The following is a 14,707-nucleotide window of genomic DNA, read 5'->3' as shown; positions in this document are numbered from 1 at the left end:
GACATATTCCTGACACAACGGAAGGGCGAGTGCACTGCTAACTATTACATCAAGCTGACTCACAGATGCTCCGCTGAACATGTACATAAGTGAAATAATTACACCAAAACCTTGTGTCACAGAGTCTAAAATGAACCATGGGCGTAATGCAGTTTGACAGGCTATTATGTAATACAACTACAGAAGTCGACAGGCGCCCTCTGTTGGTCTAGCCGAGCTCTATCTTAGAGCTTCTGCTAAAAGACGCCAACCTTTCATGGACTGTGGCGAAGTGTCTCTCACTCTACCTGTGTGTTGTAAGAAGGACAAAGCTGCTGCTGCTGCCGCAGGGTGGCAAGCCATTCTCCTCTGTGGTTGCTGATCATGGAAGCCCGACGTTTGAGGTCTGGGTAACTTGCTCAGGGGCTCAAACATCACTTTGGCTTGGCCGTCCTGGTTGGACAATGGGTGGCAGGTGGCGTGGCCGAGCAGAACCGGCGTTGGCAGAGAGGCAGGGAAGAAGAGATCTCTGTGCTCCTTGTATTTAGGCGTGGTAGGCGCGTCGCATATGGGCTGCGGGAGACACAGAAAGGGGGAGTTGTTATGAGCAGCTCTCACCGACTGGGGGTGCACCAGCCGAACACAGCTCGGGTAGGTTAAGATTACATCCTCTGATCTTGAGTGACAACCTGATCAAAAACTCTCAGGAGTGAAAGAAGCCAAACGAGCCAAAGTTCTGAGTCCACAAATCTTATCACTTCCCTAAATTGCGGTCTCTGAATCCCTCTCTGCTGCATTCCTGAATGTCTTTTAGAGGACCACTTACAAAACACAAGAGTTGCACAAACAACCTGTGACAACAGTGGGCTGGCTCCCACAGCTGCTGCCATGGCAACAGTGGAGCACAGTTAGCAGAAATGAATACTTTCTCTCATTCTCCTTTTTAAATGGATGAAAATTGAATAAGAGAATGGAATGACCTCGATGGCCAGGTTCTTCATGGCTGTCTCATGTTGTTCAAATTCTGGGATACAATGTTGAAGACCCCGCCCCCTGACAACATGCGTTTTTACAAAGGAATCATAAAAGCACAAAATGTTTAGCAATGGTGAAACTCTTGTGCAAAAGCCTTTTCGAATCTCAGCTGGCATGTCAAGTAGGAGCTTGCCAAGGGGATCATATTGCAGAGAGCAGGCTAATTGAATGAAGAAGAAAGCAACCTTCCCAATCCATGGACAACACTTACACAGTTGTGCCACCTTTGATGATTCACTCAGTAAAGAAACATCAGCACAACAGACACCATTGGGATCGCTCATCTTATGAAAACCCCAATTCCAAAGCAGTTGGAACATTGTGTACAACAAAAATAACAGAACACAATAATGTGCAAATGCTTTTCAACAAACAGTATATTCAAATGCTTATACTACAAAGACAAGATATTTCATGTTTGAACTGATCAACGTCATTGCTTTTGTTTTGTGGAAGTATTCACTCATTTTGAATTTGAATGCCTGCAGCTCAGTACCAAAAATTTGGGGCAGGGGAAATAGAAGACTGAGAAAGTTGTGGGATACTTAGAGAAAAAAAAAGAACATTCCACAGGTAAACAGGTTAAATGGAAACAGATAATTGCCATGATTGGGTATAAAAGGAGCATCCAAAAAGGCAGCATCTGTAATGGCGCGCGCGCGCGTGTGTGTGTGTGACCTGCAGATCTTGTGAAGGCACTATGAAAGCTTCTACAATTAGTGTCCACGGTTGCCAAACGCTTGTTGAGTGTTGTTAAAAGTTTATCTGTTTTAACGAGAAATATCTTGTCTGTGTACTGAATTCAATTTAGGTTGAAAAAGGATTCACAAATTATTATATTCTGTTTTTTTTCTTTTGTTTTACGTTTTACACAACATCCCAACTTCTGTAAAAATGGGGTTTGTGTTAGCAAATCTCAGCCTTCGAAACCTGCGGCACACCACATGGAACCAGTCTGAGTGTGACAGAAGCCAGATTCTTAGAAATGTGTGTGAATAATCAATTAATCAATTGTTGATTAAGTCAGACTTGATTGAATTAAGGCGGAAGAGATTTTGCTAGTTGGTGGGGTAGCAGTTTCACTTAAATTGGTTGCATTGTAGTTCAATTTTTGCACCGTGATTGGTTGGCAACCAGTCAACGTTGCACTACGCACGCCTCTCACCCGAAATCAGCTGATAAAGGCGTCAGCCCACCCTTGATCCTAATAAAGGCTAAGCCATTTTGAAAATGAGATGAATGGGTGGTTTAACTTTTAAATGTGAAGGTGTTTTGCTTCAACCGTTTATTGTTAAACTGTGAAAGGAATTGCTGAAAAATGATTTATTGCACGACTATTCATTTTATAGGTTAAAGATTAAAAAAGTAACCCAACACCTCACTAGTTTTCCCAATCATTGGTACAGTGGAGTTTAAGAACTGAACAAGGTGTGAGACTGGCCTAAATCAGATTAGCGCAGGATGTCGATGTAGTTCCGATGGAGGAAATTTAAAATAATATAAACAAACGTTCATTCTCAGTGCTACACAGGCACGTTGGCACTCTGTACTTGTGTGGGCTTGAAAGAATGTGTGGACGTGGAAGCAGGCAGAGAATTTTCACGTTGGGGCCTGGAGCACAGAGGTGTCTCCTCACATTTGCTACTCTGCGATGTGAGCAGGCGGCGCAATGATTCCACATAGCCAGCTGTTAGATTAGGCTGCAGAAATAGGAGGCCGCCAGATGCACCCTCTACTCTTTTATTAGGATGTGATGAAGTCGAGTCACGGGCAATGGGGAGAATAGATAGGGTACTGAATATAATATGGTGGTGATTTTTGTTTTGTTTTGTTTTAATTAGCATGGTCTTGCGCAAATCAATTAGAAACATTCAGTTTGTATGACACTTTTTACGAGAAGACATTCATGTGCCAGTGTTTCATTTCCATCTTTGACCAAATTGGTTGCATAGTGACAGCGCTTCTGTACAGGCGAGTGACAGGCAAACTACAGCTGTGCTGAGATCAATGACATAATGGGAACTAGCGGAAAAGGCGCAAGTGCCAATAGGGAGGTTCACTGGGTTATATTTAGCGCTGGCATCGACTTGAATAAGTCTGGGGATCACCAAATTATTTATCAATTTGGCACAATTTACCTCCTGATGAACAACAAGATGAAATGCACGCCGAATACCGCAAATATTTTTCGTCAATACACTAAACGTGAAAATGGGAGAAAATTCATGTGCTCAGCACTGTTCACCAGTCTGGGAGAACTTTTGACAAGATTTTGGAGTGTGTCTGTGGAGAGTTTTCAATGATTAATGACAGTCAATGTGTTGGACCCCGGCGCCTCACGCACGATTCTGTATTCTCGCTGCTTCGTGCAGTTCTGCCAAATCACACCGACACAAACATGCCTTGATTGTCCTCGCGAAGGTTTGACATTTTCTGATTGGCTTCAAGGAAGGAAGGAATTGTTAAAACCCTTTTCAAAATACACAATTAGGGAAACCCTTTTTTGGGGAGGGAGGAGAAACAGCACCAATGAAAACATGAGTGATATTTTACACTTTTAACTCATTCAGTACCAGCCAATTCTGGACCAAGTCTGAAAAGACGTTTAAAAACGTCTCTGGGAGTGAACGAGTTAAGTAGTCTCAATGGCACTAAGCTCTTAAGCGCTGCACTGCCGTCTGTTGTCGTTTGTGGTACATTTGTTGTTCAATCAAATCTACAATACTGTTGCTGTAACTCTTCAAAAAGTTCAACGTCACTTGTCATCACAGGGTATGATAACTTTTTCGTGTGAATTCGAGTCAGACTGAAAAGAGTGTGACTGTGTGGCTCCGAATGAATGTTCGCCCTGCGGGAGTGCGAATACGTGGTGAGTAACAAAGATGAGCTGGATGTACCTGTCGCTGGGCAGAGGTAGCCAACTGTATCTGGCAAAACTTCATAGCCTGGTCCAGAGCCACATCCTCATCAACCTGAAGCAAGAAGAGGAACAATAATCATATTAGAACAGTGTGAGAATCACAGAGGCTTACGCTTCATAAATCTCTTTTGATGTGCTCTTTTGTGCATGTGTCAAATGGATAAAATACAAAACTACGATGGATTCCCAGCTCTGTATCAGAATCACAATAGTGGATCGATCAGCGAACCAGCGGAGTTAAGCACTGTTTGCAGCGGTTGCTATGCTTAGCATGTGAGCGTCGTCGAGCTCGGCTATAGCCAAACATGGTGCAATTAGTGGTAATAGTCATTAAACTGTTATATTGTTCCTTGCAGCAGGCTGCTGGATGGAGCAGATGAGCTATTCCCCCAAACGGTGAGATTCTGTACGCTAGTTTGGGGTTTAATGTTGCCAATACTTTCACTGAGGATATAGCTCTCCTTTCAATAGTTTGAAAATGTGTTTAAAATACTAGTGCCAACATTTTTACAATAGTAGTTTGTATCTTACATATAAAAGAACAAATAGCTTAAAACAAATCCGATTTTATTGTGTGGTCAATCACTTCAAAAAGAATTTATACTTTAATTTACTCCCCCCTAAAACCAGTGCTGCACCAACTGGTGTAAATCGGCCATTTCGAAGATGGAGCAACAGTCTGATCACTACGAAGGATAAGCTGTCCAAAGAGGGGAAAAAAAACGAAACACTCAAAATCAGTCCATTAAATAGAGCCACGCAAGGAAGAAAGTCTGTTTGTAGGTGTAGTGATGATGGAGCACTATAGAACTATATGGTAGAATAAAATCAAAAGTGGCTGTTGTAAATAGTGGACTCATGTGGAACTACTGTATTGTGCTGCGTGCTGTGCCCACTTGCGTTTGTGAGACACAGAAAATCTTGCTGAAGTTAGTTCTCATCATCGTCTCTCTCCCTCTCTCTCCCTTCTGGCTACTGCCTTCCCACTCCAGTGCTGTGGCAATAATTTCTGTGGGGCCGACATTGATCTGCAGCTCAATAGGCTTGTTCGGGCTTGTTTTGCAGCCACAGAATTGTACAGTCAGACAAGTGTAACATTCAAACACGATACAGTTCATCCTCGCTGGATGGGTCCACTTGTGATACGGCAGAATTGATATTTTGTTGTTCTATATTAAACACTTTCTCTCCATGACTTCCATCCATCAATGATGTATGCTGCTTGCCCTCCAGAGTCACAGAACCAACAATACTGTCGATATAAATTAGTCCTCTCCCAAAGTCACAAGCCCGTTGACTGGCAGGAACAACAACAAATGCAAAAGAATTACATTGGGTAAGAAAGAACAACCAATCAGCAGGTTTCATCCAAATCTGTTATATAGCTCAAAAATGTAAGTTGGAAAGTGTTTTATAGCGGTTGTCTACAAGAAGCGGTGTTTGTGAGGGGTAATTTAATCTAAAAGGAGGCCATAAAAGCTTACATGACTATGCAGAATCAGAAAGAATTATAGTAGATGGCAACACACTATGAATGTCTGCGCAATTGGTACATGTTGTGTGGCACATGCGAAGGACATTTACCTGTTTTATGAGCATGTACGTCTCTGACATGATCTTTTCAATGCGACCTAGGTCATAGGTCATAACTTTCTGGCCTTGTTGCCAAACTCTGTAGGCGTCAAGTAGGAGGGTTTTTCCAGACTCTACATCCTCTAAAAGTTTCCTTTTTCTGCTGGGTCTTCGAAGTAAAACTTGATCAGGGCTGCTCGCTATCAAAGTGGCCTTGCTCGCCGAAGACTGAAGCTGTTGCTGCCTGGAACTAATACTTAGCTCTTCAAGAGACAGCTCCGATGTCCGGCTGCTGTCAGACACTTTTTGCTGGGGCTCTATTGTGCCCAGAGAGACCGGTGCCTCTGTTTCCCTGTCTTGAGTATCTGTGGTTGTTGATGGTCTCCTCCAATGGCCACATTCCAAATCCATTGGCTCCTCTGGCCCTGTTCTGTGCCCTTCACTCGCAGCAGGTTCCACCTTTCCAGGTTGATTCTCAACTTTGCCACCTTTATCTGCAGATGGTGCGAGTGGAGGACGTTGTGTTAGGGAGCCTTCCTTGCGTCCTGTGTCAGTGGTACAGGTCCCTTCTGTGAGCACCGCCTTCTTGGGCAGCGCATGTTTGCTGTCCTCTGAACTTGGCCTGCTGGATGCGGCCGTCGTGGTCATCTCCCCCATGGAGGTGGTCGCCACTTTGGGAAGCTGTACCTGAAAAACAACTGTCACGATCAGCAAAATAGTGTGTGGGTTTAAGGAAATCCAGTAAGTAACCTGATGTGTGCTTTCTTACCCCACTGAGACTGTTCAGATTGTCCTCCAGGACTTTTACATTGAGGAAAAATGCTCTCTTGGCCAAAACCTGGCGATCAACATCGCGTAAATATTTTCTTGATGGATTTAAGGAGGAGAGAAGGAAGTGAGTGAGAAGGAGCGATGACAGAAAAAATGCATATACATAATAAGTCAAAAGCAAACACGGTAGTGCTACAGGAAATTGGCCCTTACTTTCCCTGGTCAGGGGTTCTCTGCAGCATGAAAGACACTTTCAGCAAGGTGTCGTGATCCTTGAGTTGTGATAGCACCTCCAGCAAGAGAACAATGGATCGGTTCATATGAGATGCAAAGCTTCCTGGGCGATCAATTTCATCTACTGGAATACGCCAGATGCCCTGGGGGTGGAAAGGAAATTGAAACAAGGAGCAGAAAGAGCAGTCATTTGTGACTGCTCTACAAGAAAACCCCCAAACATTTTGTATGACAAACTACAGCTTTTTTTGAAAACACAGTGAACATAAACAAAGAGAAATAGTGTTTCGAGGGAACTTCCTTGGGTGCAACTAGTAGCTTTACAACTCTAAAAAAACAAATAGACTTTGCATGTCGGAAAACAATTAGCAATGAGTATATTTGAAAGGAAAGACGCAACGGAGCAGAAAGTAACAGAATTAAGTGTGAGGGGAAAAACATGGCATTCGAAGAAGCACTAATGAGGGATGGAAAGGCTGCAGCGGAGATCTTGCAGACTGCCTGGACATGTAAGAGGCAGGAGGGAGGCACAGAGAGTGTTTTCTCTGGGCACACATGATAGGAAGCCTCATTAGTTCTCAGTTGTGGCCAAGCAGTGCAACACAGCCACAGAATGGCGGCCAACAAACATGGGCCATTCTCTGCAGAAGGCGTGATGTGTCCGCTGATGGCCAAAAGCACCTTTTCAGTAAGCATGTGCCTGGTTGGCTGGCAAAAAATGGGCCTACTTCTATCTAGCCTACCATTTTTTAATCAATACAAGTGCAGATGGCGGCCTAGGTTACATTCAGGATGCATGCTGCGCAGAGTGCATATTCTGGCGGCCGAAAATGTGTGTGAGACAAAACAAAGATGATCAGGATGGAACACAACAAATGAGATGGCTCTATCAGCTCATGGAGCACTTTTGGGAGCCTGGTGGTCCTCTGAACAGACAGCTCCAGATGGTCAGATGGCATATTCCAAGGCTCTGGAAGGAAACTAAGCGGGAAAGCACGACGCGGGAAACCGAACAAACGATAATACATATCTACAGACAAAGTTCCCAACTACTGACAAAGTAACAAAGCCACCACCAAAAATGCACAACATATGATTGTATTCTGAACCCTTATACAGTATGTAGCAGCTGCCCAGTAGGTGCAAATTTTATACCAAAATTTTTCTTCACATATTCTTTGGTGCATAACCTCATCATAAAATTGAATCTGCAGTGCGTTTCCCAAGGCTAAGCTCACTCAATGCAGCCTTACATAAGGAAGCAAGATGGGCATAGTAAAGTTTTCCCTGCTCAGATTCCAAGCACGCAGGGTAAGTATGCTAAAGATATTTTGAACAGCCTCTCATGGACGAGGATTGTTCATAGAACCATCAAACCATCATCAATGTAAATCTGTTTTGGGGAAAGCAAAGCCATGGCTTTACGCAGATTATTCTGGAGCACAACAGCTAAAGCAGATTTGGAAAACTGAAATGGTTTTAAGCATCTTTTTCAGGAGAAAATACAACCAGTGCCAGTGGAGGCGTAGCTCCGTTGTGGTGAATATATCACACAACAACGAAACAGGCAGAGACTTAAGAAAACAAGCACTATGTAGAAATTAAGAAAAGTATACATTAAGAGCAACAGCATTGATAGCGTGACAAAAGTGAGAAGTACGGCAAGCTGCGCTCAAGCTTTGTGAACGTGTGAGTCAAAGGCAGGAGTTATGCTTTCACAAACTTTGAACGCCTTGTCACGTCTTCCTAGATACATGTCTCAACACGTATAACACTGACTCAAAGTGGTACAACGAGAAAAAAGTTGGGTCACGTAACTAGTAGCAATCAGTGACAATTGCTGCAGTTTAGCAATAATGACATCAGCATTCTGACAGCCAGCTATGTGTAACTTGAGGAAGGAGCTATGTCTTTGAATCAAGCTGGCTGTGACCTGCCATTGTTACAAACAAGTGGCAGGTGCGTGGTACCATTTGTCATCTTGAGCCTTACCAGAAAGAATTACGATCGGCATTTGCTTACACTAATCACAACTCAAAAGTCTCCCAAAAAAACCACAACCAAGACTCGGCGTTTCCAAAAGTCTGACAGAAAGCAACTCACCATCACCAAAGAAGGCTATTCCTCATTTCCTATGCTGGTATTTTTTGGAAGGATTGCTGCAGGCGGTAGCAGCGACAGCATCCCTGGCAACGCCTCCACTCTAATAGAATCTCATGTTCAGAGAGCAAGGGGTGGGCTGCGTTTGGGTGCGAGGGCAGCGGGAGCTGCAGTGGAGAAAACGCGGGAAGCTCAGCTGCACACGGCAGAACTGACAGAAGAAGAAAGGTAGAACGGTAGATGCCTTGGCAAGAAGAGAGTCAGCACTGAAGTCAGGGTCCAGGAGCCCGCTGACAGAGCAGGAGACTCGCTCCTCTCCTGCCTGCCATCTCAAAACAAAAACACCCACGCACTCCATCTCCACTCTCCCCTGACCCCAGCCTGCCGGAGATCCCCCCGCCCTCTTTCCTTCTCCTGTGCTTTCTCTTGCACTGTACACAGTGCACAGCCAGCCCTTGTAGCCCTGCGCCAGCCAATCACATGAGAGCAGCGCAAAGTCCCACCTATTAATGCACACCCACACAAACAGAGGAGCAAGAGAGTAATGAGGAAGCCGAACAAGAGCAACACAGAGAGGAGATAAGTGGAGTGAATAACAGCCAGGGGGAGGGGTAGAGCATGATCATGCTGAAGTCAGAGCAACAGGAAAAGAACATGAGAACATCAACTGGCTGAAAAAGGAATTGAGTGCTACAAAAGCAATGTACAAGTGCACACGGCAAAGCTTGGCACACCATGAAAGGCAAAGAACAGGTATGTATAAACACATTCCTTATTAACCAAGTGAAACAAAACATGCGGAACCGCCTTGCCTGACGAGGCAGGAATTCACGGCATACATAATATTTCCTCAGCCAACAGCCCTCACCTGCTTCCTTTCAACACTGGCTGTCTCTCTCCAGATGGCCACCGTAAACATACTACACATGCATAACCTTGTTTATCCTGTTTCCTGTGTGAGCAGAGAGGGACAAAGTGCTGGAAAAGGTCAAGTTGAACTGAAGAAAGCTAAGCGAGGCAGCAGAATCCCGACTGACAGAGGGGGCAACCGCTAGCATGCAAATCAAAACCTTAGAAAAATGTTTTCACTGCTCAATACCGCTCTCTTACGAACACCCCCCCCCCCCCCCCCTGCCAAAAAAAAAGAAAAAAGAAAAAACCAAAACACGGTTCTCGTGAGTGGAGCTCCACCTACGAACACCACACTGCGCAACTGAACACACAAATGTTTTGAGTCATATGTCAAACTGAGGGAAGTAATTCAAGAGTATGGACCATTTTTACAGTAAGTTTCTCCTCTTAGTAAAGTTTAAGTGAAGCGGTCATAGTCCAAAACCTTTTCTAAAAAGATGCTATCAGATTGACAGTTGTGTTTGAAACGGGCGCGGAAAGGCACAGTTTAGTTAGTGTTGCCGAAAATGCAAATGCTATTTTCCCCAAGTAAAAGGAGCTATTTGCAAATGTTCGATACGGATTAAACACAAAGATAATCACTACTCATGTCTTTACATAGAGTCTTGTATTCCAATTAGAGTGAAACCCTTCCATCCATCCATTTTCCGAACCATACTACAAAATGAAATGGTTCAAAGGCGTGAAATAGAACACATTCCTGTTGCCAATCCTGCTCATTATAAAATTAATAATTGAATCAGAAATTTCAGACGTGTCTGTGTTTGTCGAGACTGTTAAAAGCATAAATAAAGTGTACGTTTAAAAAAAAACACAACACCACAGCTCTCCTTTTTCGGACCTGCGACATGTATCTATATCTATTTGAGCTATATTAGCCTACTATCAAAATCTTTTTCCATTTTCAAACATTTTTTATAAAGCTCCAGGGAGCCACTAGATGTCGCTAAAGAGACGCATGCGGCTCTGGAGCCGCGTGTTGCCGACCCCGGCCTAAACCGTAAATACTTGAGTAAATGATTACTGCAGCGATCAAACTTGAATGTCAACAAGTCCAGACAGCAACCACCGCCCATTCTGACACTCTTTGCAACCATCAAATGTTTGAGATGAGCGCAAAGAAGTGAGATGGTAATGATGCTTGCCCTCTGCCAGAGATGACGCTCGTTCCCATTGAAGGCAGTGCGCCAAAGCATGTGCATTAAAAATAAGCCATAGTTTGCTCAGTTTGCAAATGCTTTCCATGACGCAGATATGTTTTTATTTTAAATTTTTGTCAACGTCAAAACTTGTCCCATCATATCATATCATATACACAGTATATATCCTTGACTTTTTTTCTTTTGGTTTTGTGATGCCGAGGAACAGAATGCAGGCGTGTCAAATGATCGAGCCACTCAGTTCCCACAGCGCATTGCGTGATGCAATACCTTTAATTGATGAAGTTATAAGGACATGAACCCTTGTCTTAAATGTGTGCTCCTGTTACGAGCAGCTGAATTTGTCACATTTAAACGGTAACATTTCTCTTTTTTTTTGTTGTTTGTTTTTAAACAAACCGCAAAATTAAGTTACGTGTGAAATTGTGACATCCATTTCAACTCCTCAAAATCATTGGCGACGTGCGATAAATGATTGGTAAAAGTAATGGAAAAGTAGTTAGTAACTTGGCTATGCTTAAATTGATAGTAAGATAGATATTTCTATTCAATAAACACTTTAAGGAAAAATGTTACTCAGATACCAGAACGATCACATACTGTACTTAGGGGGATCGTGCACTTTTTGATGAATATCAGCGATAACTATCGACCGCCGATCCATTGGAATATCCTTGGTGGAGATGGGTAAAATCTGTAACACTGAATCAAATGTAAGCAGACAGGGCCGATGGCTCAATATAACCACACAGTGAGGACCATAAACATTTCAACGATGCTGTTAGAATAAATTCCAAAAACACACTAAGGGTATGACAGAGCCAGTAACAAGAAGTTAGAGGGCCCACCACCCAGCAATGCACTGTATTTCAAATCCACCTGCCTGTCAAATTTTGATCAATTTGGTAGAAGCAGAGCAACAAACTCTTTGGTGAACATGGTGGGAATTTTTTATAATTACAACCACACCTATGTATATTTCGCCACCAATGTACTTTCTAAACAGAACTAGTGCAGCACAGTCATAGCAAATGGCAAAAGTAGGGCATCCAGACCCAAATTGGGAACTCGACAGACATGTCACCTCACCTTGACGACGTTTCGCGTTGTGCACCATGCTGGGTTTGTAAATTTGTGGCAGTTGTGCATTAGCATAACATTTCTGTCACCAGAGAGATGACTATCAAAATGTTGTATTCTTAAAACACCGACATGTGAGGACTCGTCCGCATGTCAGTAAACCATCAGGCCATGCTGACTTAAGTATCAATTTAAGAGAAGCTTGGCGCTCCACAATGTTGACGACTCCCATATCAACAAAGCAAAAAGTCAGTGCTGGGGAAGGGCTTGTAATCTTAACACGTGCCAAGATAAAGGTGAGGCTCCTCATAACCAGCTCAATTTAGTGACTCAGGAAAAATCTTTGCAATCGTTTACTAAAAGGTTGTCGCATGATCATGCATGCTTTGAAATACACCCTAAAGCTTTGACAGCTGGCAGACCAGGATGACAGGTTTCATTCCAAAAGGGGCTCTGTGAGAACCCAATGGGAGCTAGCTCACTGCGGATCTCCTGTTCAGCCGTGGCCCACATCGCCTCTGCAATCTGTTACCAGAAAAGGTTTGAGATCTACAGCGCAAACTGCAATAACCTGGATTGTATAAACTGCTGAAAAAGGCAGAAACAGCTGATTGGTATGAGACACAGACTTAGGATCTTGCATTCTCGGATCTATGAGGAACTAAATAAGCAGGAACAAATCAAAACCTACGTTGCTTCTGCACTTCTTTTAATTCGATGGAAGAGCTGTAAGAACAGATAATAGAGGCAAACTCCATGGGAAGCAAATGTCTTGTGAAGACAGATCATTCACCCACTGAGAAATGCCATTTATAGAGCTGCTTATGATCCGTTTTCAAGCCAGATTTCCGAGCAGCCAAGTGAATTATGTGAGCCACGGGTGTAAAAAAGTGTAACCCTTATGATATGCCAATATTGTACTCTACTCACAGCAAACAAGTGAGCACATCATGAGCAACAAATCATGAGGACACACATCAGTGCTTCACAAGCTTGTCCCTTGAGATTGTGACTTAGCGGCGAACATGAGGGGTACGTTACACTCATCTGAGGCTGCATTCGACACACTTGCACAATCGAATGAGATCCAATACAAGAGAGCTGAGAAGAAAATTTGACATGACATCCAGATAACTACAATGGTGTTCAGTCCGCCTGCCTTGTTTGATTGGGAAAAAAAATCTGTTGGGCAAATCATCACAATGCCATCTGCTCGATCTGATGTGAACCCGTTTGGCTGCAATGCAAGTGAAGTGTAATGGTGAAATGTCAAAATCAATCTCGAGTCGAACCTCTTCCAGAACATCCTTTCACAAGGTTTCAAAGAAACAGTCGTGTAGTTTTTTTGTGTGACACTTGCTCATGAACATACAAAACTTCTTAACCAACAAAGAGAAATTTGTGATGTGGAAAAATGTGACCAAGATCAAATCAAATAAAAAGTTCAAAACATTTCCACGTGTAATGTGTCCTAAAACCGATGAAATATTTTTTTGAGAGGGCAAATAAAATTAAAAAGAACTGGGATAATGTGGATGCACCATCTTAAAACTGGAGATGTAGCTCTGTTCAGAATTAAACAATCAGATTCAAACTCGTGTTAAATGGCAGTCAGGACACAATTTAAAGGTCAAGAGTCAAGTGAACTTGGCCAACCATCCTTTGCGTAATACTTAAGAGAAACTATTTCAAGCATAGTTTTGAAAAATTGTTTTGTTCAGCAATCTCCAACAAATGACATTGACAGAATGCAGAGTGCCAGGCAGCCGTTGTACTGCATTGTTGTCCCCTTAACTGCTCTTTGACATTGTTAGTGTTATTCGGCGAAACTCCTCGGCGCTGTGTGGTGATGCACTGTTCACATTCAGGCCAACAGTTGTTTGAATGGCCAAAAGAAAAGAATAGGGCACATACAGTACATATGCACCAGAAATTTGGAATGATAGTTTCATCCTGTAAAGGGAATGAATTCCATGCCAGTGTCAACGAGTATTCGTGTTACAGACATTTAAAATTGTGTCTGTAGCTTGCATGAGATTGATAGGCGTTAATAATATTTGTCCACTTTCATGTACCAAAATAATGTAACCAAAATAGAAAAAGCATGTCTTAAAAATCACTCTCACTGTATCCGTTCCAACGTGTTTATGACCCACATATTATATAAAGCCTGCCATTTGAATATATAGATGAATGTTTAATGATTCAGTGATAACTGGTATCTACAAAAAGCTGATAAGAAATGTGCGGTGATAAAGTGACACAGGAAAAACAACATAAAAGGAACTGTGGACTGAACTTACATTGAACAGGTTTGTCTTGTTTCTTTCACAGAAGAGTCCTTGTGCAGGCATGTGCTTCTGTTGTTGCCATGGGACACTGCTTCCTAGCAACACATCTCGGGCCCACTGTAGGTTCTGTGGTAATAAATAAATTAATGAAAAACACGTCTACATTTTAATAAACACAACATTAAACTATCATCATGCAGATGGCCTTCTATCATCACAGTACGTTTGCTTGCATGTTGTGTAAACATCTGCTAAAGTCTAAACGGTGCTCATTGGCAATCAGGAAAACCCTAAGATGCAAAGAGCTAGGAAAAGGTAAGCTAGAATGTATACTTAAAAACATAGTAACAACAAGTACAATAAATAGTAAATAACGAAAAACGTGAATTAGTGGAGACAAGCCTCCATTACAATGGATCAGAAAACTGACAGAAGGATGCCGCCACAGTACAGCTGAGCACAGCATCTCTGTGCCAAACTGGCTGAAAAAGCATGGCTCTCAACCCACACATACCTCAACCCACAGAGTATTGGAACTCACATAGCCTTCGTCAGAAACTAATGTGCGGTGAAAGAAATCGAATGCAAACAAGAGAAGTTGAGGGGAAAATGAGGCAGCCATTATAGCTGATATTATTTCCAATTCTGATTAT

General features: G+C 42.8%; 1 protein-coding gene across 5 annotated transcripts in view; it reads right to left on the bottom strand.

Moving 5' to 3' along the window:
- cabin1 (calcineurin binding protein 1) overlaps nt 1-14,707 on the bottom strand; it is a 39,575-nt gene that overhangs the window by 7,207 nt on the left and 17,661 nt on the right. For all 5 annotated transcript variants that reach the window (XM_086110620.1, XM_086110622.1, XM_086110624.1 and 2 more), the window contains 6 exons: nt 14,067-14,180; nt 6,491-6,654; nt 6,276-6,372; nt 5,519-6,193; nt 3,912-3,986; nt 288-552 (listed from right to left, as the gene is read on the bottom strand). In XM_086110620.1, coding sequence (XP_085966746.1) covers nt 288-552; nt 3,912-3,986; nt 5,519-6,193; nt 6,276-6,372; nt 6,491-6,654; nt 14,067-14,180 — 1,390 coding nt within the window. The remainder of the gene's footprint in view (nt 1-287; nt 553-3,911; nt 3,987-5,518; nt 6,194-6,275; nt 6,373-6,490; nt 6,655-14,066; nt 14,181-14,707) is intronic.

This window comes from Hippocampus guttulatus, chromosome 5, assembly GCF_054856545.1.
Source record: "Hippocampus guttulatus isolate MCC_2025c chromosome 5, RoL_Hgut_1.0, whole genome shotgun sequence".
In the NCBI taxonomy this organism is placed as follows: domain Eukaryota; kingdom Metazoa; phylum Chordata; class Actinopteri; order Syngnathiformes; family Syngnathidae; genus Hippocampus; species Hippocampus guttulatus.
This window is presented reverse-complemented; position numbering and strand designations above follow the sequence as displayed.